This window comes from Macaca nemestrina, chromosome 6 (assembly GCF_043159975.1).
Source record: "Macaca nemestrina isolate mMacNem1 chromosome 6, mMacNem.hap1, whole genome shotgun sequence".
Classification (NCBI taxonomy): domain Eukaryota; kingdom Metazoa; phylum Chordata; class Mammalia; order Primates; family Cercopithecidae; genus Macaca; species Macaca nemestrina.
Genome location: NC_092130.1, coordinates 46,257,492 through 46,284,494, shown reverse-complemented (window position 1 = coordinate 46,284,494; position 27,003 = coordinate 46,257,492). Strand labels below are relative to the sequence as shown.

At 42.8% G+C, this 27,003-nt stretch overlaps 1 protein-coding gene across 2 annotated transcripts; it reads right to left on the bottom strand.

Annotated features, from left to right (window-relative positions):
* Nucleotides 1–5,189: 5,189 nt before the first annotated feature.
* LOC105467257 (S-phase kinase associated protein 1) lies at nucleotides 5,190–23,562 on the bottom strand. Of its 2 annotated transcripts, none has more exons than XM_071098463.1 (6): nucleotides 23,362–23,562; nucleotides 20,126–20,222; nucleotides 13,728–13,801; nucleotides 9,326–9,469; nucleotides 6,287–6,427; nucleotides 5,190–5,597 (listed from the first exon to the last, which is right to left on the bottom strand). In XM_071098463.1, exons 2-6 carry the CDS (start codon nucleotides 20,220–20,222, stop codon nucleotides 5,562–5,564), a joined length of 492 nt encoding a protein of 163 aa, XP_070954564.1. In that variant the 5' UTR covers nucleotides 23,362–23,562; the 3' UTR covers nucleotides 5,190–5,561. The 2 variants fall into 2 exon arrangements, with proteins under 2 accessions (XP_070954564.1, XP_070954565.1); XM_071098464.1 differs by lacking the exon at nucleotides 23,362–23,562 and adding an exon at nucleotides 23,193–23,211.
* Nucleotides 23,563–27,003: the final 3,441 nt, after the last annotated feature.

Here is a 27,003-nt window from a genome sequence, read left to right as displayed (position 1 = left end):
CCCAGCAGTATTTATGCCTTGTCGCCTGAACTACACCAAAAGCTCCCAGCTCCCAAGAGGGAAACCATGTCTAATGCTTCCTATCAAGGAGAAGCCAGGAGCTACACTTTAAGGATTCAGCCATTTTGTAAGCTTTCCCTTTGCTTGCAGTCTTCTTATTCTTGACTTCTTCCTAGCTTAAAAAGTTATACACTGGTTTCAAATCCAGATAATTAAAGATTAACTTTTCAAATCCTCAAACAACTTTGTAGGGAGAATATTTACTTGGTTGAGTCTTTCCTACCAGAATGTACACTGAGCTTTAGAAAAGGAAAAATTGGTGGGTGCTGTGGCTCACATCTATAATCCCAGCACTTTGGGAGGCTGAGGCAGGAGGATCTCGAGCCCAGGAATTAGAAAACAGCCTGGGCAACATGGGGAGACCTCATCTCTATAAAAACAGTTTAAGCCGGGCGCGGTGGCTCACGCCTGTAATCCCAGCACTTTGGGAGGCCGAGGCGGGCGGATTACGAGGTCAGGAGATGGAGACCATCCATGCTAACACGGTGAAACTCCATCTCTACTAAAAATACAAAAAATTAGCCGGGCGCGGTGGCGGGCGCCTGTAGTCCCAGCTGCTCCGGAGGCTGAGGCAGGAGAATGGCGTGAACCCAAGAGGCGGAGCTTGCAGTGAGCCGAGATCGCGCCACCGCACTCCAGCCTGGGCGACAGAGCGAAGACTCCATCTCAAAAAAAAAAAAAAAACCCGTTTAAAAATACCAAAACTAGCAAGGCATGGTAGTGCACACATGTAGTCCTAGCTATTCAGGAGGCTGAGGCAGGAGGACTGTTGCAGCCCAAGAGTTCGAGGCTGCAGTGAGCTGTGATCACACCACTGCACTCCAGCCTGGGCGGCAGAGGTGACCTTGTGTCTTAGAAGAATCAAAAAGCTCTTCAGGCTACTCTGGGCACACTGCCTATGGGGTAGTCCTGCTCTGCAAGGAGCAGTTTAAAAAAATCTTCAAAAGGTAATGGTGGCAAGCAAAAGTTAAGCTTGTAAAGGGTGCTTAGAGAAAGAGGTCTGCTGCTCTCTCAATTATCTCTTTTCTGGTGGAAACCACTTCATATTCCCAAACTGCCTTATTAACAGCCTAGGCAAATTAATTTAAACAAAATTTATATTGGGATCAGAACACAGCCCATAGGATTGGCCAATTTTTAAGTAAACTGAAAGATCATGTGATTTGGAATATCTGCCTGCCCTAAGTCAGATGCCCACAGTGACTCACTGTTACTATCCTCCCTCCCCAGCTAGTTTTAAGCTCAGCATTACTATGATGTCATGTTACAGGGCTGCAGTTACCTGTCCAACCAAGTCACAATACAGCTCTTGCTTAATTCCAGCAGCTGGTGTATTCTGACAGCTGTAGAGTAAAAAGTCACAGCTATAATCCCACATAGGGAGCTACAGGATGATTTTGTGAATCTTTGAGAAAACATAAGAACTGTAAAGCAGTATCTATTTTGTATATCAAGAATAGATTAAGGCAAGCTAACACATGGCACTTCAAAAGAGGAACTTGCTTCTGCAACTTAAGAATTATTAGGGCTGTGTGCGGTGATTCACGCCTGTAATCCCAGCACTTTGGGAGGCTGAGGCGGGCAGATCACAAGGTCAGGAGTTTAAGACCAGCCTGGCCAATATGGTAAAACTCCATCTCTAATAAAAATACAAAAAAATTAGCCAGGCATGTTGGCATGTGCTTGTAATCCCAGCTACTCGGGAGTCTGAGGCAGGAGAATCACTTGAACCCGGGAGGCAGAGGTTGCAGTGAGCTGAGATTACACCACTGCAGTCCAGCCTAGGCGACAGAGTGAGACTGTCTCAAAAAAAAAAAAAAAAAAAAAATTGAGGGGGCACATCTTTATGACAATGTTAAGGAGAAAGTAATAAGCTAACATTCAGGAAGGTTTTGGTTTACTTTTAGATCACAAGTGACATAATCAATGAAAAGGTGAGAAGCCAAAGGACTGTGATGGAGTCCTTGAAAGGACTTCATCATTAAAAGCAGCACACTGCAGAAAGCAGCACGCATTTTGTTTACAGAGGAAACTGAAAAATATTCTTCAATTACCCAAATCTGCCAAATACCTTCTTCCTCTCATTCTCTTTCCTGGTGAAATAAAGGGCATTTCCTAATTAATCCCTAAGGTTACTTTATCAAGAAGGGTTTTCTTTCCTTTACTACTATAACAGTAATTAGAGAAAGTCTTCATAATCCATCAGTAACCACTCTCCAAACCAAGGCTATTACCAGCTATTACGAAGCTCTCCCCTCTCATGCATTAAAACTGCTCTTCTTGTTTTCATTATACCCTGTACCCGCATTTCACAAGGACCTTTCGCTTATGTTACCTATATTGAAATTCATGGAGTAGTGCTACTAAATACAAGTTAAATCCTGCTGTCAAGTGACTTCCAATTAAGTCTTGGAACTAATATAAAACAGACTGCACTAGATCTATAAAACCATAGTACCTACTATTTCCAACTTGCCCAAGGCCATGCAGACACTAAAATGCCAGCCTCAAGGTATGACTTAATGCCACAGTATTAGTTTAGAAGAATGGTTGAGAAGAGAGTAGCCAGACGTGAGTGGAGTTTTGAAGATTGAGGTTTGGCTGCTGTGATAATGAGAAAGGCCCACTCACTCCAGGTGAGAGCCTAGAAAAGTTCTAGTAGATATATTAAAGGAATAGTGGGCATACAGCAGGGAACAGGAAAAAGGTACGAAAAGAATACTGCAACCAGACTGAAAAGGGCTTCTTAATACCATGTCTATGATTTATTTGGGTCCATAATGGTCACAAATGGACTATTTTCTCTTGGATCTCTATTAATGTAAAAATTTAAGATTACCAGGATTTTCTGTTGTTTGTTTAGGGACTACAGAAAGTCAAGAAGGAAACAAAAATTTAAATTACTACTATATTGTCTGTCCATCCAATCTTTCTGAAAGATCCCAGTATCCTTTAAATATGGATAGTGACATTATTTACTTATATAATTCTAACAACTCCTGAGTATTATACAGATCAAGTGGTAATACTAACAAGCTCTAGTTTCTTAGAAGGTGATACTTCCTTTACAAGTTAAACATGGCATATAGCAGTAATCCTGGACCTTCAGTGAAGATTTGTTATAATACTGCTAGGATACTTTTGGTTTGTTTTTGAGACAAGGTCTTACTCTACCGCCTAGGCTGGAGTGCAGTGGTGCAATGCCAGCTCACTGTAGCCTCGACCTCTCAGGCTCAAGCAATCTTCCCACCTCAGCCTCCCAAGTAGTTGGGATCACAGGCATGCACCAAATGACTGCTTTTTATTTATTTATTTTTTTTGGAGAGACAGGGACTTCCTGTGTTGCCCAGGCTGGTCTCGAACTCCTGGGCTCAAATGATCCTCCTGCCTTGTCGTCCCAAAATGTTGAGATTACAGGCATAAGCCACCATGCCCAACTGCTAAGGATACTTGAGGTGGATAAGGTTTTTGCAGAAGTTCATCTTATAGCAGGAATTGGTAGATGAGACAATTCAGCTAGGACTGTACACTGCTACCTTTCCCACTAAAACCAGGACAAAGAGAAAACAAGCTTATCTCCTAAGAATAACGGGAACCAGGAATCCAAAAGTAGTCACAGGGGTTGGCAAATATTTTCTGTAAAATGCCAGATAGTAAAATATGTTACTTTTTGGTCAAATACAGTTTCTGTTTGTGTGTGTGTGTGTGTGTGTGTGTGTGTGTGTGTGTGTATTTTAAACAACCCTTTACAATGCAAAAACCATTTTTAGCTCAAAGACTACAAAAACAGGCTATGGGCCTGATTTGACCCACACACGTTATAGTTTCCTATCTCTGGTACAGACAACAAATTGGAATTAAGTGAGACAACATATGGGACTTAGGTGAATCTGGGACAAATGAAAGGTGAGATGAAGGCAAACTACTGTCAAGGGAGGATCTGAGCCTCAACAATTCAGTGAATGTGAAGAGAAAACAAGATTACATACGAATATAGATGTCAACTGGAAAAGGAAGGAGAAAAAAAGGGAGCACAAGGAAGAAAAAAAAATCAAAATTTGTGAGCCATCTCAAGCCATAAAAAAACTTCATTCTATTGTAGGAGAGAAGCTGGAAACAATGACAGAGTAATGTGTTAAGAATTAAAGTACGGCCGGGCGCGGTGGCTCAAGCCTGTAATCCCAGCACTTTGGGAGGCCGAGATGGGCAGATCACGAGGTCAGGAGATCGAGACCATCCTGGCTAACATGTGAAACCCCCATCTCTACTAAAAATACAAAAACTAGCCAGGCGAGGTGGCGGGCGCCTGTAGTCCCAGCTACTCGGGAGGCTGAGGCAGGAGAATGGCAGGAACCCGGGAGGCGGAGCTTGCAGTGAACTGAGATTGCGCCACTGCACTCCAGCCTGGGCGACAGAGCAAGACTCCGTCTCAAAAAAAAAAAAAAAAAATTAAAGTACTAGCTCCAGTTAGGCATATAAATGACAATTAGAAGGGACAGAAGTTATGGTTATGTCAGCAGACTCCAGGGAGCTAGGATATGAACTCTTTTCAAGCTAAACAAATATATATACACTTTCAACCCATTTAAGTGAAGAGACACATTTAAGTCCACAAAAGCAAACTTAACTACCTACTATACAACTTACTTTTTATTGAAAGTATCTTGCATTCATGATGGATGCTTTCTGGGTTTTACCACATATTTTAATGATAAAAGTTAAATTATTTTTTACATGCAAGTAGTGTGAATAATTTTCCCCACGTGGGAACACTGATTATAAAAAGATGACATCCCACATGGGTTAAGTGTCTTTTTTAATTGAAAAGCTAACAAACTGTCCAGTTACATTTCTCCCAAAAACCCACAAACTAGGTAGTAACTGAGTCTCTAGGCAATATATTTAAAACTAAGAGGATTAAAAATAAAATTAAAGAAAAAGAAAACAAGTCCTCAGATGCAATGAAGGGAGCCCTGCTACATACAGGCTAATCAATACAGTGGTACTCCTTGACTGCAGGAGGCTGGAAGACATCCTAGTAATTCCACTCAGAACATTTACCTCAAGAAGCCTTTTTCCAGTTTCCAACTCATGAATAAAGAGAATATTTTGTTAATTCTATTCCAAAAAACTTTTTTGCAACTTGTTTTATTTACAATGCCAACTTTCAAAAGGTCACTAAAGTTAACTGGACAATAAACTAGGCAGAAATTGCTTTACAAAAAAGAGGGAAAGCCCAAAATGCCACTTACAGAGAACCCACAGTTCAGTTTTATTCAGAGCAAAGAAAAAAGAAACTTTCGATCATACTAGAAGAAACTCAGCCATAGGTTTGGAATCTATACTCAAACTACACATGCAATGAGGACAATATTCTGCTAATACAATTGACTTGCTGCTGCATTTGTCTACTGTTTGTCTAATATTAACAATTATAAACAGAGCAGTGCAACTAGTATTTGGAACAATCCTTACAGTGTTATAGTGTCAGGCACAACATTTCACTTCTCTTCACACCACTGGTTCTCTTTGCGTACCTAAAAGAGATGAATATAAGGAAGTACCTTAACTTGAGTAGTCTTTCCTAAGACTTAAAATACTACCTACTGATTCATCAATAGCCAGTGAGTTGAGTCAGAACTGAGAACCCATGGAAAATTAGAATAACATCAGATTAAGACTATATTTCCGGATTTCCTTTTTTTGCCTCCCACGGTTTTTATTCTGCCCTGCTGAAATTATGAACAAAGCAAAGGCAATGGGCAATTTACTAAAGTTGACAGAGCAAATTCAGTTAATTCAGTCACATAATTTCAGTCTGTAGTCATGTCAACAAAATCATTCTGATCTATTATTTCATTTCCTCCCCTCATTAAGTTACTCTAAAGTACCCTAGCATACACTTCTCTATAGGGCTTGCTTTTCTGAAGTCAGATATGTATGGTCTATACAGAAAGTTGCAGGTGCCAAAACTGGTAACTGTTAATACAGTAACAAGAGCTCTTCTCATTGAAAACTAATTGTTCTTATGCTTAAAATGCAGTATCACCTAAGTGTTCAGATTCATAAAGACAGACCAGTAAGAATATGTTTAAGACACATAAAGTACATATTATCCCTGAAGTATCAAGACTACTTGATACAGTCACCTCTTTTCCTGGCATGTTATAGGCGTTAGTCCCTTTTTAAGAGCATGTGATCAAAGACAAAACTTTGTGCTACCTACCTGGGCTTCCTCCTCTTCAGTAAAGTCATTTTTGATATTGAAGGTCTTGCGAATCTCCTCAGGAGTCTTCCCCTTGATCATATTGGCAACAGTCTTGCATGTAACATCAAGCAAACCTTTGATGTCTAAGTAGTTTGCAGCCTGTAAAGAGACAGTTGTTTTCCTTAAAGTATATTTGATGTTTTAAACTAAATCCAAAGTTAATGATTGACATTCCATATCTAATAAAGCTTAAAATGCTAATTTTAAATTAAAGGGAGAATAAATCACTCTTAAGTTCTTCTGTGAAAGACTTTTATGTGACCTTCTTTGTTACACCTCTATAATGTTGCATCCCTATGCTTCCTTAACCAAACTATACTAGCTCAAATGTTAAATAACAGCCACTACTGTTGTGTATGTGTGTACACATGCACACAAATACCACATCAGGTCTTGGCAAAAATATTTGTCCACACTTAAAGAGTTCAAAAATAAGCAGTTAAAGCACTACACTTTATTGATCTCTTTTTAAAAAACAGGTTTTGGTTTCATTGACTTTATTGTTTACCTGTTTTCTATTTCATTGATTTCTGCCCTTTAATATTCTCATTTTTCTGTTTACTTTAATTTCATCCTTTACTAGTTTAAGGTGGAAGCTTAGATCACCGATCTGAAACTTTTTTCCTTTCTAATAATATAGGTATTTCATTCCATCAGTTTCCTTCTAAGTAATTCTTTAGCTGCATCTCACAGATTTTTCATGTGTTTTATTTCCATTCAGCTCAAAATACTTTCTATTTCTTCTTTGACCCGTAGCTTACCAGGAAATGTGTTAGTTTAAAAGTAGTTGCAGATTTTTCCAGATATCTTTCTGTTTGTGATTTCTAATTCCATTGCAGTCAGAAGACAAACTTTGTATGATTTGAATCCTTTTACAATAGACTTTTTTTTTTTGAGACACCATCTCACTCTGTCACCCAGGCTGGAATTCAGTGGCATGATCTCGGCTTACTGCAACCTGCACCTCCCAGGTTCAGCCGATTCTCTTGCCTCAGTCTCCCAAGTAGGTGGGATTACAGGTGCGTGTCTCCACACCCAGCTAATTTATTTATTTATTTTTGAGACGGGTCTCTCGCTCTGTCACTGGAGGGCGGTGGAGCGATCTTGGCTCACTGCAAGACTGCAAGCTCCACCTCCCGGGTTCACGCCATTCTCCACAGCCTCCAAGTAGCTAAGACTACAGGCGCCTGCCACCACGCCCGGCTAATTTTTTGTATTTTTAGTAGAGACGGGATTTCACCATGTTAGCCAAGATGGTCTCGATTTCCTGACCTCGTGATCCTCCTGCCTCGGCCTCCTAAAGTGCTGGGATTACAGGTGTGAGCCACTGTGCCCAGCCTAAAACATTATATGTAATGATAGCAGAATACATATTTTTTTTTTTTTTTTTTTTTTTTGAGACGGAGTCTCACTCTGCCGTCCAGGCTGGAGTGCAGTGGCCGGATCTCAGCTCACTGCAAGCTCCGCCTCCCGGGTTCACGCCATTCTCCTGCCTCAGCCTCCCGAGTAGTTGGGACCACAGGCGCCTGCCACCGCGCCCGGCTAGTTTTTTGTATTTTTTAGTAGAGACGGGGTTTCACCGTGTAAGCCAGGATGGTCTCCATCTCCTGACCTCGTGATCCGCCCGTCTCGGCCTCCCAAAGTGCTGGGATTACAGGCTTGAGCCACCGCGCCTGGCCCTACATATTCTTTTCAAGTGTATATTACCAAGACAGACCATGTCCTGGGCCATAAAACAAGTCTCAGCCAGGCGCAGTGGCTCACGCCTATAATCCCGACACTTGGGAGGGCGAGGCGGGTGGATCACTTGAGGCTAGGAGTTCGAGACCAGCCTGGCCAGCATGATGAAACCCCATCTCTACTAAAAATATAAAAAATTAGCTAGGTGTGATGGCTCATGCCTGTAATCTCAGCTACTCATAAAGCTAAGGCAGGAGAATCACTTGAACCCGGGAGGTGGAGGTTGCAGTGAGCCAAAATCACACCACTGCAACACAGCCTGTGTGACAAGAGTGAAACTCTGTCTCAAAAAAAAAAAAAAAAAAATATATATATATATATATATATATAAAAAATGTTTTATAAATGTCCATTAAGACAATTTGGTCAATAGTGTTATATCAAGTTATCCTGATTTCTGTCTAGTTATATTAACTGAGAGAGGTGCTGAAATCTCTATGATTGTCACTTTGTGGACTTCTTTGAGTTCTACTGGGTTTTGTTTCACTTGGAAGTTCTGCTTCTAGGCAGATAAACATTTATAACTGTTACGTCTTTTTAAAAAACTGATCCCCTTATCAATATGAAATAATCCTCTTTAACCCTGGTAATATTCTTTCCCTCCAAACCTATTTTAATATAGTTACTCCAGCTTTCTTTCGACTCGTGTTAGTGTAGTGTATCTTCTTCCATTCTTTAAACCTAGTTGTGTCTATATATTTAAAGTGGGTTTCTTTCTTTTTTTTTTTTTTTTGAGACGGAGTCTCGCTCTGTTGTCCAGGTTGGAGTGCAGTGACCAGATCTCAGCTCACTGCAAGCTCCGCCTCCTGGGTTTATGCCATTCTCCTGCCTCAGCCTCCCGAGTAGCTGGGACTATAGGCGCCCGCCACCTCGCCCGGCTAGTTTTTTGTATTTTTTAGTAGAGACGGGGTTTCACCGTGTAGGCCAGGATGGTCTCGATCTCCTGACCTCGTGATCTGCCCGTCTCGGCCTCCCAAAGTGCTGGGATTACAGGCTTGAGCCACCGCGCCCGGCCTAAAGTGGGTTTCTTATAGACAGCATAGCTAAGCTTGCTTTTCTGATCTGGTAATTTCTGCCTTTTAGCTGTGTTGAGACCATTTACATTTAGTGTGTTACTGATATGTGGATTTAAATATGGCATTACATTTGAATTTAGAGAGTATTAAAATTCAGTGTCAATGAAGTTAGCAAATTTTAAATCTATAAGAAGTGTTTAAAGGCTCTGGAATAGAGCTATCTTACACGTTAAAAACTTACCAGAATGAGTTCAAAAAGTGTTCCTTGGTCAACTTTCAGGAATTCTTGGTCCCAAACAGGGATATCGTCTGTTCGCTTTTCTTTGTTCTCATCATCTTCAGGAGGAGGAGGGTCATCCTTGTGGTGGGTGCACCACTGAATGACCTACAACAACAAAAAAGTTTTATTCCTCTGTGGCATTTTGTCACAAGGTACTCATTCGAATCACTGCTGGGACAACTTATCCCTATACTGGAATAATAACTAGCTAGAGGTTGACTTGAGCCATTAACAGCCAAGCTTGAAAAGCAAAAATGAAGAATCTTTACAACCCTAGAAGGGAAAAGATCTTATTAGATAAAAGCAAGCCATGCTGACAGAGTACTGTACTTGACTACATTAAAAAGCTTCTATGCAAAAAGAAAAGTTAGACAGGACAATGACTGGAAGATACCTGCAGTATGTACAATGATTAGCCGAGAGAATATAAAATGTTTAAAAAATCATTATAGAGGCTGGGCGCGGTGGCTCAAGCCTGTAATCCCAGCACTTTGGGAGGCCGAGACGGGCAGATCACGAGCTCAGGAGATGGAGACCATCCTGGCTAACACGGTGAAACCCTGTCTCTACTAAAAAAAAAAAATACAAAAAACTAGCCGGGCGAGGTGGTAGGCGCCTATAGTCCCAGCTACTCGGGAGGCTGAGGCAGGAGAATGGCGTAAACCCGGGAGGCGGAGCCTGCAGTGAGCTGAGATCCGGCCACTGCACTCCAGCCTGGGCGACAGAGCCAGACTCCGTCTCAAAAAAAAAAAAAAAAAAAAAATCATTATAGAGAAATGGGTTAATAATATGTACAGGCAATAAATGAAATCTGAAAGGCCAAACACAAGGAACACTCAACTTTACCAGAAGCAAAACTAACACTATGGATACTTCTCTAGATTGAAAAAAATCAAGAAACTGATACTAATTGTTCAGCAACAGTGGAAAGGAAACATGAACTCTATAGAGAGTATAAACTGGTATAACCCCTTTGAAAGCTAATCCAGCACTCCTCAGTTAAAACTGAATATGTATATATATTGTAACCAGGAAATTCCAAATACCCCAGACACATGTGTAAGACTATTTGGTGTAGGAACAAAGCAGGAAAAGCCCCCAAAATTCCCTTAATAGGAGAATAATTACTTCATAAAGTTTCAGGAAGCTGATTACCTAGACTATACATACCAGCATGAAGACCAAAATCAATACTGAAGTGTTTTCAGTTGTAGAATCTAGGCAGTGGCTACATGGGTGTCTACTGTGACAAAAATTTTTTCAATTTTTCTGTATGGTTAAAACTTTTTCATAGCAAAATGTTGGAAGAATAAACAATGCTGAGAGAAAATGACAGGGTCAAGAAATTATACTGCCAGGATACAAAAAAAAAAAAAAGGAAACAATTTCAGTAAGGAAAAGCCAAGCAATGGGTTTTTTGTTTGTTTTTGAGACAAGGTCTCACTGTGTCACCCAGGCTGGAATGCAGTGCTCTGATCATGGCTCACTCGACCTCCTGTGCTTCAGCGATCCTCCCACCTCAGCCTCCCGAGTAGCCTGGCTCATTTTTGTATTTTGCTTCTGTAGACATAACGTTTCATCATGTTGCAAACTCCTGAACTCAAGCAATTCATCCACCTTGCTCTCCCAAAGTGTTGGGATTACAAGTATGAGCCACCGTGCCTGGCCAGCAAAAGGTTTTTGTTTTTGTTTTAATTTTGAGACGGAGTTTCACTCTTGTTGCCCAGGCTGGAGTGTAATGGCGCTATCTTGGCTCACTGCAACCTCCACCTCTTGGGTTCAAGCAATTCTGCCTCGGCCTCCTGAGTAGCTAGGATTACAGGTACCTGCCACAATGCCCAGCTAATTTTTAAAAATATTTTTAGTTGGCCAGGTTGGTCTCGAACTCCTGACCTCAGATGATCCACCCGCCTTGGCCTCCCAAAGTGCTGGGATTACAGGCATGAGCCACCGCGACCAGCTAAGGGTTTTTAATGAAATAAATAATAGCTTCTTAAGAAGTATTCCACTTATATAAGAAAAGAAACAAATGTCAATTAATATTTGCTTATCCAGGCATTTAAAACACTCTAAACTTGGGTGCAGTGGCTCATACTTGTAATCCCAGCACTTTTGGAGGCTGAGGCAGGATGACTGCTTAAGGCCAGAAGTTCAAGACTAGCCTCCTGGGCAATATAGAGAGACCCCATCTCTACAAAAAATGATGATGATAATAATAATAGGCTGGACACTGTGGCTCACACCTGTAATCCTAGCACTTTGGGAGGCCGAGGTGGGTGACTTAGTTGAGCCCAGAAGTTCAAGACCAGCCTGGGTAACATGGTGAAACCCTGTCTCTATAAAAAATACAAAAATGAGATAGGAGTGGTTGTGCACACCGACGGTCCCAGCTACTCAGAAGGTTGAGGCAAGAGAATCGCTTGAGCCCAGGAGGTTAACGCTGTAGTGAGCCATGACTGTGCCACTGCACTCCAACCTGGGCAAAAGTGTGACATTCTGTCAAAAAAAAAAAAAAAAAAATCACTACCACTACTAACAAAAAATAAAAATTTAAAAATAAAAAACTCTTAAAAGGATATATAAGAAACTAATGCCTAGGTTCACAATGGGTGGCGCCAGGAAGTCTCTACAAAAACAAAAAAATTAGCTGGGCATGGTAGCGGGTGCCTGTAATCCCAGCTACTCGAGGGGATGAGGCAGGAAAATCACTTGAACCCAAGAGGCAGAGGTTGCAGTAGGCTGAGATCGTGCCACTGCACTCCAGCCTGGGCGATAGAGTGAGACTCTGTCTCAGAAAAAAAAAAAGGCCAGGTGCAATGGCTCACGCCTGTAATCCCAGCACTTTGGGAGGCCAAGGCGGGCAGATCACAAGGTCAGGAATTCACTGACCAACACAGTGAAACCCCGTCTCTACTAAAAAATACAAAAATTAGCCGGGCATGGTGGCAAGTGCCTGTAATCCCAGCTACTTGGGAGGCTGAGGCAGGAGAATTGCTTGAACCTGGAAGGTGGAGGTTGTAGTGAGCCGAAATTGTGCCACTGCTCTCCAGCCTGGGCAACAGAGTGAGATCAAAAAAAAAAAAAAAAAAAAAAAAAAACACCAAACAAAAAAAAAATTCAGGTTGGCTGGGCATGGTGGCTCCACCTGTAATCCCAGCACTCTGGGAGGCCAAGGCAGGGAGATCACCTGAGGTCAAGAGTTGGAGACCAACCTGGCAACATGGTGAAAACCTGTCTCTACTAAAACATACAAAAATTAGCTGGCGTGGTGGTGGGTGTCTGTAATCCCAGCTATTGGGGAGGCTGAGGCAGGGAGAATTACTTGAACCCAGAAGGCAGAGGCTGCAGTGAGCTGAGATCACACCACTGCACTCCAGCCTGGGCCACAGGGCGAGACTCCATCTCAAACAAAACAAACAAACAAACAAACAAAAACCACACAGACAAACCACCTTTCATTTTGTTATATGGAAAAACAAACAAACAAACAAACATAGAAATGTATAGTTTGCTACCTTAAGAATGGGGGAAAAGGCTGGGTGCGGTGGCTCACGCCTGTAATCCCAGCACTTTGGGAGGCCGAGGTGGGCAGATCACGAGGTCAAGAGATCAAAACCATCCTGGCCAACATGGTGAAACCCCGTCTCTACTAAAAATACAAAAATTAGCTGGGCGTGGTGGTGTGCACCTGTAGTCCCAGCTACTCAGGAGGCAGAGGTTGCAGTGAGCCGAGATCACGTCACTGCACTCCAACCTGGCAACAGAGCAAGACTCCGGTCTCAAAAAAAAAAAAAAAAAGGGGGTGGGGTGCGGGGAGAAACACACTTACTTGTTAATACCTGTATTACAAATACTAAAAGGATAAACTGCTATCGGAAAGGGGACTGGAATAGATAAGGACAGAAATGGGAACAAAGTGTTACATATTCCTTTCTTACGACTTTAGTCATTTCAAAATTATAAATCTAAGAAAGATAGTCACGATTCAATTCCACCATGCTCTAGAAGTGGTATCTTTACAGAAGACTATTTAACAATATCTACCAAAATTTAGGTATATAAGCCAACCTGTGATCCAGATATTCTACATGTAGATCATCCTTCCTAGAGAAGTGTTTGCATAGGTATATACAGTACAGATGCCCAATAAATGACAATAGTCAACTGTGGCAAGAAAGCAGATAGAACTTTTTTCTGTATATTTTAAGAACATACAAACATCATTCAAGTAAGTGTTTAAGAACATTCAAATTTAAAAGTAATTTTAAGCAGTAAATTCTAACATAGATTGTTGAATTACTTATATTAATCAATTAGTGTTATATATTAAGCAGAATAAACTTAAACTCTTTAAAGACCTTACCTTTTTTAATATTGCTGCATTCACATTTGGTAGAGGAACTGGGTCATCATCTCCTTCATCATCCATTCCCAAATCTAAGAAAACCAGAAGAAAATATCTATTTCCTAATTCCATTATAATACTTATACCAACCAAGCTATGTCTCAAAACATAAGAGTCAGCCCCCATATCCATGAGTTCTACATCTGTGGATTCAACCAACCACAGATCGAACATATTGGGAAAAAAAATGGATGGCTGTGTCTGCACTAAACATGTAGACTTGTTTCCTTGTCATTATTCCCTAAACAATACAGTATAAAAACTACTTACATAGCATTTACATTGTATTTGGTATTGTAAGTAATCTAGAGAGGATTTTAAGTATACAAGGTGATGTGCATATGTTATATGGCAACACTATACTATTATAAGGGACTTGAGTATTGGTGGATTTTGGTATCCACAGGGGTGTCCTAAAACCAATCCCCCATGGATACCAAGGGACGACTGTAACTTTTAAGACATGTCTGAAAGAATATAAAAAGGACTTTACTTAGAACAGCTCTCTTAGGAGCATTTAAAAATTGGTGGCTCCTAAAGATGGAGTCCATAAAACCACCCAAAACTACATAAACTTGTGTGAGTAGACAAATAAAGGAATATTACATTTAAAGAAGTTCTTAATTAGGAAGAAAAGTGATTTAGTAAGTTGGGCTTGAATGACTGGGCAGCCATCTGAAAAAATTAAAGATGGACCCTTTCCTTACCCCTTTACATCAAATTCTCCAGATGAACTGTATTTTAAAAAGTAAAATAATGAAAACTATTAGTTAATAAAATATCGATCTATTCAAATCTGAAACCCACAGATGTGTGTATACATACACACACTAAAAACACTAAAAATACACACACACACATATACACACACACACACAATCATGCAGCCACTGACAAAAACAAGGCAGGCAGCTCCAAACATAATGGTATGATCCCAAGATTAAAGTTTTTAAACTAGGCTAAAAAAAATTATCCGAATAAAAATAGAAATCGCTTTTTTCCAACAGGATATATGAGAAAGAGTTAATATTATGTGTAAGGAAGTTAAAGAACATCAGTTAAGGGACACAATTATGGGGCTATCAATAACCCAGGCACGAGATGATAGCCTGGACAAGGTTTGTAGCTAAGGAGGTGGTAAGAAATGACCTAATTCTGTCTGCCTTTTGAAAGTAGAGACAATAGAATTTGCCAACAGAAGGCAAGTAGAATGTGAAAAGAGTTAACACTAAGGTTTATGGCATGAAAAGGATGAAGTTGCCACCAATTGATAAGGGGAAGGCTGTCAGAGGAACTATTATTTTCAGGAAGAGAGGAGCAAGAGCTCTAGTTTCCTAAATGTAAAATATTACATATCCAAGGGCAGTTGTATGTTCAAGTCCAGAAATCAAGAGAAGAAATCAGAACTGTAAGTAAGTTTGGGAATTGGTGTATAGATGGTTTATAATGCTATGACACTATGATCAAGCAAATGGATGTGTATAGATATAGTGAAGAGGTCCAAAGATGAAGCCCTGAGGCTTTAAAGACTGGAAGACAGAAGGGTGTGAGGTAAGTACTAAGTGGAATTTTAGGAACCAAGTGAAGAGGGGAATAATCAAGCATCAAATAATGTCAACAGGTCTAGATAAGAACTGAAAACAGACAATGCACTTGATGACATGGGGTTCACTAAGCTTTATTTACAAGCAGTTCCAGTGGAGCGGTAAAGATGAGAGTAGATTCAAAAATAATTCATGTCATCTTGCATGGATGGATTCACTCATCTCCCCTCTCTTCTTCCTCCCACCAATGCCTATCCCTGATCCTATCTCAGCTTAGAGTGAAACTGTAAAATGACAATGTCTCATGTAAAGCTCTGTGTGGAACAAGTTGCTTATGTCTTTCCTGAACAAGTATGAAATCTTTTTCATCAGCTGAGAGAAAGAAGTTATAAAATGTAAAATACTTTGGTCTTGAGAACTAAGATATCAGAGGAAACATACAGAAGACCAGCTTGTTTAGATCCAAATGTAATTTGGAATGAGGCTTAACTCACACTAAAAATAAGGCTTTTGGCCAGGCATGGTGCCTCACGCATGTAATCCCAGTACTTTGGGAGGCCAAGGTGGGTGGATCACCTGAAGTCAGGAGTTCGAGACCAGCCTGGCTAACATGGTGAAACCCCATTTCTACTAAAAATACAAACAAATTGGCCAGGCGTGGTGGCTCACGCCTGTAATCTCAGCACTTTGGGAGACAGAGGCAGGCAGATCACGAGGTCAGGAGTTCAAGACCAGCCTGACAAACACGGTGAAACCCCTTCTCTACTAAAAATACAAAAAACTAGCCGGGTGTGGTGCTGCACGCCTGTAATCCCAGCTACTCAGGAGGCTGAGGCAGAAGAATCACTTGAACCCAGGAGGCGGAGGTTGCAGTGAGCTGAGATTGTGCCACTGCACTCTAGCCTGGGTGACAGAGTGAGACTCCGTCTCAAAAAAAAAAAAAAAAAAGAAAAGAAAAAGCTGGGCATGGTGGCACGTGCCTGTAATCCCAGCTACTTGGGAGGCTGAGTCAGCAGAACTGCTCGAACCCATGAGGCAGAAATTGCAGTGAGCCGCGATTGTGCCACTGCACTCCAGCCTGGGCAACAAGAGTGAAACTCCATCTCAAAAAATAATAATAAAAAAAAAAATAAGGCTTTTATGACTGTAAAGGATCGTAAAGCTAATTTTTTATTTTTTGTAAAGACAGGGTCTTGCTATGTTGTCCAGGCTGGTTTTGAACTCCTGGGCTCAAGCAATCCTCTTTAAATCCTCCAGCATTTAAACTAAGGATGTACAGTATTTTTTGCTTTCAGACTAAAAGCACAAGTAGCAACAGTCATTCCTTTAAGCTATTCAGTTTCAGGGACTTCTGAAAGATATCTCTATCCTGATACTGTACCCTGGACCTGAACTAATCATCCAATCCACATGTAAATGTGCCAGGAGTCTCACTTCTGATTGTCCTGTGGATTAAAAGGTTTTATTTTTGTTTTCTAAGTCACATAAAACCCATAACCAGAGATACTGCAGATGGAAAACAAGAAAAGCAGTAAGTTGCCAAATTCAAAAGACTCCAGTCCTCAAGAGGCTAAAATCTTATGTAAGCCATTGGTACTTAAGATAAAACCATTCACTTGATTCCCAAAGGCAATGGAGTAAAAGAATAATTTAATTGTTGCTAACTGCCTATCAGTCCACTTACTTCAGTGATCAAAGTTGGCATGCTAAGTCTTCAAGATGCCCTACGTTTTTAAACTTGGCAAATGCTTCTTTGAAGCAGCACAGGACAGATTAGTGTCAGGCACCAAGATAAAATAAAGAACACTTTCAATGCCAAAGTATTCAGGCAGCAATTCAGGTATCAGTTTCTACATCTTCTGGATAAAACCTTACTCACCTGGCCTTTTAGGGACACTTGGATTACTTTCACTTTTTTTTAGTGAGCATAACATACTTCTTCATTCAATAGGTACTTGATGAACAGTGACTGTGGGATGTACCAAGCAGTTTACAACTTAGTAGAAGTTATCCTAAGTTACCAGAATACAGGACTTTAAGGGCCACCATGATTGGTACCAGTTACTAAAGAGAATTCTAAGCTTTTATCAGAAAACAGATGTCACCCACTTAAAAAACAAAACGGAAGACACATCTCTGTAATTCAGCTTCTGCCTCTACCACACCTAAGTATCTGCAGCTAGAAGTCCTCTAACCTAACTTATTAACTATGAAATTCTAAGGACCAGTCTACAGTATATAAATCTGGCAATCACTCTAGTCACCTAGAAATGTTCCCTTTTCCCTTAACTTACACAAATGCTACTTTACTAATTCTCTACTACTGACTTCTATACTCTAGCACCCCAGCTCCAACATCATCATCTTCCAGAGTTAAACTCCCATAACCCAATATATAAAACAAGTCTCCTTATCTCTAGCAGTCTAACTCTGGGGCCAATATTCACAAACTCAATCACCTAGTAGACTGCTACATAGATCTTCTGAAGGAATCTCAAACATGGTTTAAGCTTAAAGTCATTTTCTTCTCCATTCCTCTCAAACCCATTTTCAGCTCTACCAACTACAGTATCGCAATTCCATCCCACCCCAACTGAAAACCTTATTTTTACTTTCCCTAGCACACCCTGTCTACTTTACTTCAGAATGATCTCCCAAAACATCCTAATTTTACTGGATTTAAATATCACCTCAGCTGGGCTTAATGGCTCACGCCTGTAATTCCAACATATTGGGAGGCTGAGGTGGGAGGATCACCTGAGGTCAGGAGTTTGAGACCAGCCTAACATGGAGAAACCTCGTCTCTACTAAAAATACAAAATGAGATGGGCATGGTGGTGCATGCCTGTAATCCCAGCTACCTGGGAGGCTGAGGCAGAAGAAGTGCTTTTCACCAGCACCAATGTTGGCATATAACCCTTCTCTTCGTTTAAGTATTTATAAGCTACTGATCTTCCCTACGTAAAAAACCTCTGACATTTAAGTACTAAAGAACACTCAATACTACTGAGTTTTTTCCATCAATTCCAGACACTGATTTGTATCACCCCACTGGTAATACTTAAAAGAGATCTACATTAACTAGTGAGTTTCAAGAACTGTTTTCTAACTCACTTCCTTATGCTGCATATATACTTTGTAGTAGTTTAAGGGGAATGACAAAAAGAGAAAGCTTGTTTTAAAAAAAAAAAAAAAAAGCCGGGCGTGGTGGCTCACGCCTGTAATCCCAGCACTTTGGGAGGCCGAGGCGGGCGGATCACAAGGTCAGGAGATCGAGACCACGGTGAAACCCCGTTTCTACTAAAAATACAAAAAATTAGCCGGGCGTGGTGGCGGGCGCCTGTAGTCCCAGCTACTCAGGAGGCTGAGGCAGGAGAATGGCGTGAACCCGGGAGGCGGAGCTTGCAGTGAGCTGAGATTGCGCCACTGCACTCCAGCCTGGGCGACAGAGCGAGACTCTGTCTCAAAAAAAAAAAAAAAAAAAAAAATTCTGCCTGGCACAGTGGCTCATGCCTGTAATGTGGCTCTTCCCAGTACTTTGGGGTGCCGAGGTGGGAAGATGGCTTGAGTCCAAAAGTGTGAGAACAGCCAGGGTAACATTTAGGCTGGGCATGGTGACTCACGCCTGTAATCCCAGCACTTTGGGAGGCTCAGGCAGGCAGATCATGAGGTCACGAGTTCGAGACCAGCCTGACCAACATGGTGAAATCCTGTCTCTACTAAAAATACAAAAATTAGCCAGGCATGGTGGCGTGCACCTGTAATCCCAGCTACTTGGGAGGCTAAGGCAGGAGAATCACTTGAACCCGGAAGGCAGAGGTTGCAGTGAGCTGAGATCTTGCCACTTGCACTCCAGCCTGGGCAACAGAGCAAGACTCCGTCTCAAAAAAAAAAAAAAAAAAACTCAGCTGGGGCTGGGCACGGTGGCTCATGCCTGTGATCCCAACACTTTGGGAGGCCAAGGCGGGCGGATGACCTGAGGTTGGGAGTTCGACACCAGCCTGACCAACATGGAGAACCTTGTCTCTAAAAAAAATACAAAATTAGCTGGGCTTGCTGGCGTAAGCCTCTAATTCCAGCTATTCGGGAGGCTGAGGCAGGAGAATCGCTTGAACCAGGGAGACGGAGGTTACAGTGAGTCAAGATTACACCATCGCACTTCAGGCTGGGCAACAAGAGCAAAAATCTGTCTCAAAAAAAATCAGCTAGATGTGGTGGCACGTGCCTGTAGTCCCAGTTATTCAGGAGGCTGAAGTGAGAGGATTGCTTGAGCCCAGAAGGTTGAGGCTGCAGTGAGCCGTGACTGCACCACTGCACTCCAGCCTGGGCAAGAGTGAGACTCCGTCTCAAATGAATTAATGAATGAATGAATGAATGAATAAATAAATAAATAAATAAATAAAATCTACACAGCAATCCACAGAGCTCACTCCCTTCACTGAAATAAGGTGTTCTATTCAGCTACCATTATAGGACGGTATCTCTTTTCCAAAGACTTTAATTTCTGTCACTGGAACTTATGAATTCAAATTTACTTGAACAGAAATTAACCATTGCCTAAGGCTTGGCAATCACTTCAATGTTTATTACCTTATGATTTTATCCATTTAATTACAGAACCCTCACTAATTCAGACAATGCAGAAAGGATGACTTGTATCAGAAAAATGTAAGTTATAAAGAAAAAAATGTAAACTTTACCTCTTTATACTCTCAAGCACCTTATGACAGCCTGCTGCTCATATAAACTTGATATTCACAAATTATCTCAAATTACACATTTCTCCCCACCCAGGTTTTCCAATGAACTTACCTTCCAACATGGTCTTAATAGTCACAGATTGTTTGGCAATTTCCACATCAACTTCAAATATCTCTCCATCAGAACTCTGCAACTTAATTGAAGGCATCTAAAAACAAGTACATTAGATGTAAAATTTGAGAGACAGTTCTACATGATATTTCATCAACTACAGTCCGTCAGAAGGCTATAACTTATTGACCACAAAGTTCTAAGGACCTACAATACATAATCCTGTAAAACACTGTTGAAAGTAGTTATTCACAGGTTAGCCTGCAAGTATTTCTATTAACTTTTTTCAAAGTATAACTACTAGGAACAGAAGCTTTTAAGGCCTGCCCTACTGAACTCACTATTGGTATAAATTTAATAAAACATACATATTTGTATTTGCTTTCTTCCTGCCTTTCGTCTCCCAATGAATACTGGACTACTCCATTTGAGCAGTTAACTGCCACAATTAACTACATGCAAACCTAAGGAAGGTCAGTCCAAAATAAACAAGGCTACCAAATAAGACAGAAATTTTCCCCACAGTGAGACCTACCTGTGAAGATGAGTTCAGATCCAGAGAGTAAATCAGAATATGCTGATTTATGTCTGAGGCAATGCAAGACCATATACACAAGAATAAAATGATTTAAAGATAAGCAGATGTGAGTACAATTCCCTAAATCTAGTAAGAAGCTTCGTTTCAGAGCGCTTTTTATCTTTCAGTACTGACTGTCCAACTGACCAACTTTGAGATCTCTTGTCAAGAGCTCCATAATAATAACCTATTACTTGCTCTGAAAATGCATTTATTAACTCAGAGTAATTATGAGTCACTAGGAAAAAGATAATCTTACATAAAAAGTTAGGCAATTAGGCCAGGCGTGGTGGCTCACGCCTATAATCCCAGCACTTTGGGAGGCCGAGGCAGGTGGATCACGAAGTCAGGAGATCGAGACCATCCTGGCTAACATGGTGAAACCCCGTCTCTACCAAAAATACAAAAAATTAGCCGGGCGTGGTGGCGGGCGCCTGTAGTCCCAGCTACTTGGGAGGCTGAGGCAGGAGAATGGCATGAACCCAGGAGGCAGAGCTTGCAGTGAGCCGAGACCGCGCCGCTGTACTCCAGCCTGGGTGGCAGAGCGAGACTCCGTGTCAAAAAAAAAAAGTTAAGCAATTAATTCCAAAGGACTTGAGTTCTGGCAAAAAAAAAAAAAAAAAAAGGAATTTAAAATTAAAACTCCAACAATTTCTTACCATCTTCAAATTCTTTTTTTTAAAAAAGAAAACATACATAAAAGAAAAACAACAACAAAAAGAGTAGCAATACCTGGTACAGATTAATTCAAGGCCTCTTAAAATTCACATACAACTTTTAAAAGGCCCATGCTTCTCAAGTATTCATAATCCAATGATGTCACTATTAACTTATGGTACCTCTGAAGTTTTCTAGGTGTGTTGTATTAAAAATCGCATATATTTTCACAAAAGTGTATCATTTGGCATTTAAAACATGCATCACACCCATTTTATGTTCAAAGACTTATGACCCATTACATCGGTTAAAATATTCATTCAGCTTCTCTGAGACAATTGTCCCCAACCCCAAAGCAAACAGGTTCTTAGGCAAAGGAAGCAAAAAAGTAAAGCGTGTTTTAAAACCAGCCACTGAAATATCCTACTCTCACTCATCCATGGTTGGAGAGAATCAGATTTCACTTTGCAATTCACAAACATGTCTGCTTCTCCATGTTGCTTAGCGCTTGCCAATAATGCCGTTGTCCCTGCTCAATGAAGAAGGACCCAGAGTAGAGGACCCTTCCTGTGACAAGACAACAACAAAAGGTATCTCCAAAAGAAAATATTTTAACGTGAGTCCAATTTTTAATTATAAAACATTTAAACATGTAATTTTTATATCAGACAGTACTGAAATGAACAGTGCAGAATCACAAGTCTAACAATGCAGTTGATAAAATTACTCTAAAAGCAAGACGACCGTTTCATATTTCTTTCAAATAACTCAAGTGCTTAGTCATAGTCAAATTCGTGGATTGGGTTACTCTTAAGGGAGTTGAGATCTTACTAAATAGCAGGTAGGTAATCGGTTAAATCTGTAATTCGATGCACTTGGTAATACTAAACTAAAAGATAAGTTTTAGTGTTACAGTAGAATAAAGTGCAAAATTTTTAAGTAATAATGGATGAAATTTTGATTTGAAATGTTTTCAAAACAATTCCATTCTAAAGAAAGAGGCCTAAAGGCTCCTGCACTTGTAAATAATTCTCCATGGCCAGCATAAAGTGGGTTCTATCACATCATAAAGGGAAAAAAAACCCTGCGTTTTAAGTGACCCGAAATTCTGCCACTGCTTTTTAGACTGCACAGTGGAGGAGACTATTGTTCTATGACACAGATACATTCTATTGTGACGCTCTAATGGAAAAATGCATGTTCCTAAAACCCAAACGTGAAGTTCCCATTAAAAGTGAACCAAAGCAGCTGGACATCCTATTTCTTTAAAAGCCAGACACTTCGAGTTAAGTTATACACAGCTCTTACAAGTTACACCACTCTGAAGATGGTATCTGCTATCACAATAGTTATTTCAACGACTCCAAGTCATAGCAAAACAACGCGAAGAAATATTTAGAAGGAACAGGCGGCTATGTGCAGAAACTCGGCGCCCGCACACAGTTAGCCAGGACCGACGGGTAGCTAGTGACGCCAGACACGGGGGAGAAAGGATGGCAGCCAAGAACCGGGCGGCCTCAGACCACCACCGCAGCTCTCCCTCCCGACCACAACAAAAGCCAGACACCGACACACGCCCATGCTCACGACAGCCAAGGGACCCCCATTCACAACCCCGCCGCCACCCCCGCCCTAGTCCCCGGGACAGCAGGCTTAAGGCCAAGAGAGGCCCCCGGCCATAGCCTGGGCCTTGCAGCCGAGCCTGCGCCGGCTGACGCTCGGCCGGTGCAGAGAAAGCCCAGCCCGGGGTTCGGCTCACACTTATGGAGCGCTGTGAGGACGCGCGGCCAGAGCAGGCCTCGCTGAATCGGGGGCGGAGAGGGTGGACGAGACCTGATGGTGTCTCCCGAAGAACGGGGTCGACAACACGATCCACCGGGCCCGAAAGAAGGCCAGGCCCAGTCACCGCCCGCCGCGGGCAGGCCCAAACCGCAGCAGTGAGGCCAGCCTGCATGCAATCCGGGAGCCACGACCCTTTCCAGCTCAGTGGGCGGCTACTCACGGTGTTCGGTGTTAAGGAGACTGCCGGCGGGAGGCTGACGAGAGCTAGGAGACGTCAGCGGAGGAACAGAAAAGCGGAGGACGAAGCCACTACAGCCTCTCGGCGCGGCGCGGCGTCTGCTTTATAGGAGAGGGCGCAGGCGCCGAGGACCCCGGGGCGCGCGGCGTCACACAGCGGCTGGGCTGGCCGCCGAGATCGCCTGACGGCAGGCCGAAGACGGCGGGGCGGGCCCAGGCCGGGAGGCGACGAGGAGCTGCCGGGGCGGCTGGCCGGGGGGTTGGGGAACGGGAGAGCTTTCGCCTTTCCCTAGCTCTGAAAGCGCCGCGCTCTCTCATCAACTGGGTGCCGAACCCTGACTGGCCTAGAAAGGTCTTTCAGGCAGGGGCGCCCTAAGCCGAGTAAAATACCCCAGCTAAATGGCCTGGAAAAAACAAAACGGGGCGTGTGTGCGCCTATGTGTGTGTTCCTGGGAACAACAGAACGGGGCGCGCGTGTGTGTGTGTGTGTGTGTGTGTGTGTGTGTGTGTGTGTGTGTGTGTGTTCATTCCTGGGAGGAGCTGCGTGTGTATGTACGCGCGTGTGTTCATTCCTGAGGTGTATGTGTGTGCGCGCGCGGGTGTGTGTGTGTTCATTCCTGGGGTGGGGATGGGGGGGCGCTTGTGTGTGTGTGTTTTACTACTGAACTGATACAGCTTGTCCAGCCTCCATTCTCCACAGTAACCCTCCGAGGTGAAATAGTGTTAGCCTTTTCGCCTCTGCAGTGAGGGAACAGGTTCGGAACGGTTAAGTGGCAGAGCCAGGATTTGAACATTACTCCACAGTTAGGTGCCGTTAGCCCTTATTTCCTACTATTGACTTCTAAAGAGGCTTCCGTGCCAAAAATAGCCATCGTCGTAGGGAAACCCCAAATCTAGAGAGATGGCTTCCATCTAGCAGTAGGTACCCATTCCTTCACTAAACATGCTCTGAGCCCGACATGCGAGGCGTGGTGCTGGGGATTCGGCAGTGAACCAGGCAGCCAGGGCCCGGCCTGGACAGAACTCTTGTCTGGGGTGCTCCCAGGAAGGCTGTGATGAGGTCGATGGAATGAAGCCTGCAGTAAAGGAACGGGAGTAGTCTGAAAGCCCCACCCCGCTCTGCTCGGGAACATTATTCTCCCTGTCCTAGGAGACTGGGCGCCGGGCTCGTCTAGCCCATAGGCACGTGATGGTATCCCTGACACAGGAAGACAAAAGATACTTCCACACAGGGCCCCCTGAAGAAACCGGAGACGTACAGTGCCTCTGGGATGGGACTGGGCAGGAATGCCAAGCAGCTTCTTGAGTTACCAGGTCTTTGTCTACAAGCTGTGGTATCCAGTGTCTGCCAGGTGCCACAGCTGATGACAGAAGATGAAACGCCTGCAGCTCTCAGATATTTTCTCAGCAGCACAGCCCTGCCCTCAGCAGCTCCAGCTTCAGGCCTCCTAGGCAGGGCCCACTGGAGCCCCTTTGCTCCCCTGCCTATGGTATGCAGGGTGATACCTTATAAACTCTCCTTGAGCATCCTAAGCAGGACTGTGCAGTGTCAGGTCATACAGCTAGCCTGGGGCCCCAGCACAGGGTCTGGCGTAAAAGTAGGTATATGCTTTTCCAAATATGTCTGAGAACCCCCTTTATTAGAATCACCAAGAAATGCCTACTTTTAAAAGAGATTTCGGGGCCGGGCATGGAGGCTCACACCTGTAATCTCAGCACTTTGGGAGGCTGAGGTGGGCAGATCACTTGAACTCAGTAGTTCGAGACCAGCCTGGGCAACATAGTGAAACCCCATCTCTACAAAAAAACAAAAATTAGCTGGGTATGGTGGCGTGAGCCTGTAGTCCCAGCTACTCTGGAGGTTAAGGTGGGAGGATCACCTGAGCCTAGGAGGCAGAGGTTGCGATGAGCTGAGATGATGTCACTGCACTCCAGCCTGGGTGACAGAGTGAGACGCAGTCTCAAAAAATAAATAAATAAAACATATTTCATTTGCTTGTATATGGTGCTTTATGTATAGATTATCTCAGGAAAGATACACAAGAAATTGGTCGCCTCAGAGGAAGGGAACTAGGTCACTGAGGGATGGGTTAGAATAATTTTTCACCTTATACCCCTTTCTACCTTTTGGGTATCAATTCACATCAATGTATTACATATTCAAAGTTTTTAACTTAAAAATAAATTGGTTCAAGAAAAATGCAGATTCCTGGGTCCACTTTCAATCTAATAACTCCCTGGCGGCAGGTTTTTCTGCCCTTTAAACAAGTTCTCCAGGTGATCCTCAAGCCCAGAGTAAGTGAATAAACCTCTGTAGTAGCGTCTCAGTGGTGAAGCACTGCCAGGAAGGAGCCAACAGTGTTCGTCAAAGGTGACTAGTTTAGCTCCTCACTTTCTGGATCAACCCTACCTTCTCTCAAACCCTCCACTCAGGAGGGCCAAGGTAGCTGCAGCACTGTGGGACAGGCTGGGAGTGACTCATCTCCATTCATTTATCCATAGTGATGACCACAGGTCAGAAAGGATTGGCCCGCACAGAGTCCCTGTGGTACGTGTGGATACATGTGTGGGTGTGAGGGGCAGGGGTACCTATGTTACCAGAGCTGGCCCTGAGGAAGCTGAGGCTCCACCCTTACTCCAGTCACTCCATATGCTCCGTGCCAAGGGGTAATCAAAACCCCTTGTCCTAAGAGGAAGGAAACAAAACCAAAGAGACTTTCCCAGCCATCACACCAGCCCCAGCTATGTATCTGCCATCACAGCCCAGGCAGTGAATCTTAGCCCCATTCCTCAAATGCAGGAGCATTTTCTAATTTACAGCTGTTCCCAGCATACTACTTCCAGGGAGACTAAAGGCCTTTGATTCAAATATTCCAGATGTGAAAATCCAGTTTTTATGATGAATTCATTTCCAGAAATGATCTCCCTTTGTAAGTCTTCGTTGGAGTCTTCGTTGCTATAAAGCATTCACAGGAGGATTCCTATGAGGAGCAACCCTGTCAGTGCATCTAAAGCGGGACGCTGGGCCGGGCACAGTGGCTCATGCCTGTAATCTCAGCACTTTGAGAGACCAAGGCAGGAGGATCACTTGAGGTCAGCAGTTCGAGACCAGCCTGGCCAACATGGTGAAACCCCGTCTCTACTAAAAATACAAAAAAAAAAAAAAAATTAGCCAGGCATGGTGGCAGGTGTCTGTAATCCCAGCTACTCGGGAGGCTAAGGCAGAAGAATTGCTTGAACCCAGGAGGTGGAGGCTGCAGTGAGTGGAGATCTCGCCACTACACTCCAGCCTGGGCGGCAGAGCAAGATTCCACTCAAAGTAAACAAACAAACAAACAGGACTCTGCAGCCCAGAATTCAGTTCTCATTCTATTTCTTGTGCACCCATCCATGGGACAGACTCTGGACTTAGATACATGTTCCATCCCATAGGACAGCATGTAAGCTAGGAAGTATTCAGTCTGCATGGTCAAAGGTCTCCTGGCTGCATCCTGCTGTGTGTCAACTCTCTCAGTCTTGGTCCTCTAATACAGGGGTAAGCATAGCCACTCTGAAGTCAGACTACCTGCCTCTGTTACGTGATCTTGGGTAACTTACTTCACGTCTCTGGGCCTCACCTTCCTCT

Bases quoted from the DNA above. Each gene is read 5' to 3' on its own strand.
- LOC105467257 (XM_071098463.1), bottom strand. From the start codon at position 20,222: ATGCCTTCAATTAAGTTGCAGAGTTCTGATGGAGAGATATTTGAAGTT. The intron at 6,428-9,325 runs GTAAGTTTTTAA...GTCTCTTTACAG, and splicing joins CACTTTTTGAACTCATTCTG to GCTGCAAACTACTTAGACAT. The intron at 5,598-6,286 runs GTAGGTAGCACA...CATCTCTTTTAG, and splicing joins CTGAAGAGGAGGAAGCCCAG to GTACGCAAAGAGAACCAGTG.